Genomic DNA, 4,261 nt, shown 5'->3' with positions numbered 1-4,261 from the left:
GCTCACTGAGCAAGCTCATTATTTTCATGAGCGGTGAGCTGAGCACCTTTTTGCAAATCCATGAAGGTACAGTGAGCGTTGCTCACACCTGGGGCAGTGAACGGCCCTCTTATCGTTCTTTTTCTCACTCTTCATACCTCGATAATTGCCCATTGTGTAGGCCTACATGCGTATGGTAATTTACATAGGAATAAAACCCGTTTTCATTTTGCCAAGCTGCTTCCCTCTGCGGCTCTCTTCCCTCCACGTCGCGCGCGGTCTGCTCAGGAATGCGCTACGGTGCCTCTCAACTATCTGAAGCTTAATTAATTAGAATTGCATCTACGCAAATATACACGGGCCAAGCGCACAGTAGTGGCACCGTAATGACAGAGAAAGCAAGCGCAAATGTCTCCAGTGGAGATGGGAGTCAGGAGTGTTGGTGGCAGAGAAAATCCCAAAGAGCTGTAGAGAAGCGTTCTGCCCACGCGTAAAAAGTCACTCTGGAACGGCATAAAGTGAATGCAGCTGGGCATCATAAGCGCAATTTAGTGGAGGTAAAAACAACAACAGAAAGCATGATTATGAAGAAATGAGACAAATGTGCAGGAGAGCCTGACTGAGACGGTCTGGGTGCCAGCTAGGTGGGAGGAATGGAGAGGGTGGCCGTGCGCACACAACTCGATTTAAAACACGATTTCAGACGGACAAGCCCGTCTTTTATTGTCACACGAACACTTCAATACATGCATGCGGCCACAAACACACAGTCATGCTGACGGTGGCCGGTGAAATTTGTCCTCTGCATTTGACCCATCCAGGCTTGTCCTTTCCTCCAGGGGGCAGGCCAGGAGCAGTGGTCGCTTTTTCTTTCCAGCGCCCGGGGACCAACTTCGGATGTTGTCGTCACTGGTCGGATGACGATCTTCTGCATGTTTTTAGTGGGGGGTTATGTACGGAGGAACCCCCTGGGGAGCACGGGGAGAACATGCAAACTCCACACAGAAAGGCCCTTTCGACGAGATAGCCCACCTGGGCAGTAGGCACTGAAGATATTGGGGGGGTCACAACTCCAGCGTCCCAGGCGAGAATCGAACTCAGGACCTTCTAGCTGTGAGGCGACAGCGCTACCGACTGCGCCACCGTACCCCCTCTGTATCTCCACGGTGATGTTGTATTGGGATTGCTTGTGTTCATTTAATGGTGATTATTAGAAATGGCCTCGCCTGCTCTATGACATCGTAATTAGGGCAATCACCTAATTAAGAAATCCAGCTCCGTCAGGCAGTAGCGTGGCAGAGGGCTGTGCGAAGTGTGCGACCACACAGGGCCTCGCACCTCACGAGGCCTCGCGCCCGGCCCGCATGGATTGTATGACGCACGGACTCCAGCTCCGAGATCTGTTTCCACCACAACGGAGCGCATCTCTCTCGGTCTCTCCCCTCTCACTTTCTGTCTCTGCCTCTGTCTCTCTCACTCTGTGTGTGTGTATATCTCTATCTCTCTCACACACACACACCCTCCCTCTCTGCTGCTTCCGAGGCAAGACAGGCACAGCAGCAGCGCACATTCACAGCGCGCGCTCACGGAGAGACAGGGAGATGCAATCTGCGGCGTCAGGTCACCCGCAGAGCCCAGGGGCGGAAGCCATCGTCTCCGTCTGGTTCCTCCCGATTCTACCTACTTATACTCCCATCACTATATAGCCTCACACTGATGACATCATCACTGAACTATAGCCTCAGCCTTAGGGCAATTAATCTGCCCTAATTAAAAAATCTGGCTCTGTCAGGTCACCCGCACAGGTGCCCTTTACATACCCTGAAGGTTTCAGCCCGATTGCACATAAAACGGCATAGCTGTGGCCAAACACAGAACTTGAAACAAACAAACATTGCCCACTTTATACTAGCCTAGGCTCGCCCGCTCTGTGGCTTCGTGGCTTTGCCCGTCCTGCAACCAGTATCACTGATGATGTCAGATTTATGACATTGATGTCATCAGTGGGATTTATGACATCACTGATGATGTCACAGTGGGATCAGGGATTTATGACATCACTGATGATGTCACAGTGGGATTTATGACATCACTGATGATGTCACAGTGGGATTTATGACATCATGGATGATGTCACAGTGGGACAGGGAAACAGAGCCCGAGCTCCCATTTATGTTTGGGATAAGATAGATGTACATAAAAATTTGCAATTTGCACAGTTAATGCTGTCTGTGGTACTGTTAGGCTATAGCCCAACCTGGTATGCCATTCAAAAAAACCTCATACTGCAATTTATGGCAGAAAAATCTCACATTAGAATCTTAAAATGCATCAAACACAACAAAAATGAGTAACATCATAATTTGATTTCATATTACCCAGAGTGTAGATCTGTTACAAGCCATTGTAAAGACTACACAAAACCAAACCCTTTAATTTAACAGCTGTAACAAAGGGTTAGTCATTGTTTTTTAAGGGATCTATTTTTGGGTTAGACTAGTAATTATTAAGGGATTTTGTTATGCCTTTACAGAGTTATTACAGGGTTAGTTTTGAATGCAAAGTTTCTGTCTCCCGGTTTAAATCTTTTAAGGCTTTTTCTTTTTTCTTTCCATCTTTTTTTCTTCATTAAGGATTCCCTTAAGTAATTTTAAGGGAATTGTGTATGAATTATGGTGTGAATTGATGTAAATGCAAAATGCTAAACAAAAATATGCAAAGCAGCACTGTAATACTGTATGCTAAAGCTGCTTTGTTAATACAGATGAGACATTTTCAGTTATCCAACATAAAGGCATTGTGATCAATGTGGTTTTTTTGTCCTGTAAATATCCTGACTTAATGTTTCACTTTGGTTTACAACAAACCTCAACAGGAGGATGCTGCAGAAGTGGAGCCGCTGTCAAAACGCAGGAAAGGGTCAGAAGGTGACAATGACTCCTGGGTCGCCTATCCCGTACTGTCGGATGAGCAGTCACAAGACACGGAACTGATTGAGGCGTTTGCTGCACCCATCACCGACAAGAAGCAGACTTCTCGAATCGTGAAGGAGCTGAACTCCCTCTACCCATTACCCGGCCTTCAGCACATCAAGAGGGTGCGGGCGTGCAAGGCGAAGGATGGCCCTCACCCTCTGGAGGTGGTCGTGTGCCTTGTCAGTGACGCGCTGGACACCGACAGCGAGAAGCCCGTCGGCATCGACTCCCTGCTGCCCGCAGGTAGAGTCGGACATGACGGCTTAGGGCAGCCTTTTGTTGTCCGGGTCCCGGCGCACCCTCCCCTGACCAGACCCCAGTTTGAGCTGGCGAGCAAACACTGGCCCACTTCCTTCCACGAAGACAAGCAGGTGACGGTGGCCCTGAGAGGAGAGCTGTTCGGCCCGCCTCAGAGAGCCAGGATGCGAGAGTACATGGCGGCCGCCATGGCTGCTGCCAGAGCGGGGAGGGAGAGCAGTATGGAGGCCGTGGGGGCCGTGTTGGTCGACCCCAAGGTGGAGAGGGTCGTCGCCGTGGGCCACGACTGCCGAAGACACCACCCGCTCCATCACGCCGTCATGGTCTGCATCGACCTCGTGGCTCGGAGTCAGGGCGGCGGGGCGTACTCTTTTAACAAATACCCCGCTTGCCAGTTCACATCTCCTACACCAACCTCAGAGACTTTGCGAGACGTTCCTGCTGTAAAGGACAGTCAGCCGTACATATGCACCGGGTATGACCTTTACGTGACCCGGGAGCCCTGCGTCATGTGCGCCATGGCTCTGGTCCACTCCCGGATCGGTCGCGTCTTCTACGGGGCGGCCTCTGCTGACGGGGCCTTTGGGAGCAAATATAAAATCCACACCCAGAAAGACCTGAACCATCGCTTTGAGGTTTTTAAAGGAGTCTTGAGCAAGCAGTGTGAGGATCTTAATGGGTTGGAGACCTACATTGAGAAGGAAAGTTTACAGGGAAATTGAGAAGAAAAGCTATAGTGTTTATCTTTTACATTTGGTCAGTGAGCCCGGAAGCAAACATGGACCAGGCCAGGGATTATAGATTTTTATTGTCAAGTTTTAATTATGTCATACATTTGTTTAAAATGTATTCGTGGGCCTATGTTTCTTTTACTTCACTCACCATTCATATGTAATAAAGGTTTTATTCCTATGTTGCTAGCCTGTGTATAATGAGTACAAATTACAAGATTCTCACTGTGTTCCTGACTTTACTTTCCATGATTAGGCCACAGTGCTTCTATATGCCCTGAAAATATGTTGCCTTCCACTCCAGGTTTGGTACATTAA

At 49.0% G+C, this 4,261-nt stretch overlaps 1 protein-coding gene across 1 annotated transcript; it reads left to right on the top strand.

Moving 5' to 3' along the window:
* Nucleotides 1-60: 60 nt before the first annotated feature.
* Nucleotides 61-4,000, top strand: LOC310780477 (putative inactive tRNA-specific adenosine deaminase-like protein 3; the record flags this gene model as incomplete). The annotated part of the gene is made up of 2 exons (XM_083641055.1): nt 61-66; nt 2,855-4,000. 2 exons carry the CDS (start codon nt 61-63, stop codon nt 3,932-3,934), a joined length of 1,086 nt encoding a protein of 361 aa, XP_083497181.1. The 3' UTR covers nt 3,935-4,000.
* Nucleotides 4,001-4,261: the final 261 nt, after the last annotated feature.

This window comes from Poromitra crassiceps, assembly GCF_964638095.1.
Source record: "Poromitra crassiceps genome assembly, chromosome: 8".
Taxonomy (NCBI): Eukaryota; Metazoa; Chordata; class Actinopteri; order Beryciformes; family Melamphaidae; genus Poromitra; species Poromitra crassiceps.
This window is presented reverse-complemented; position numbering and strand designations above follow the sequence as displayed.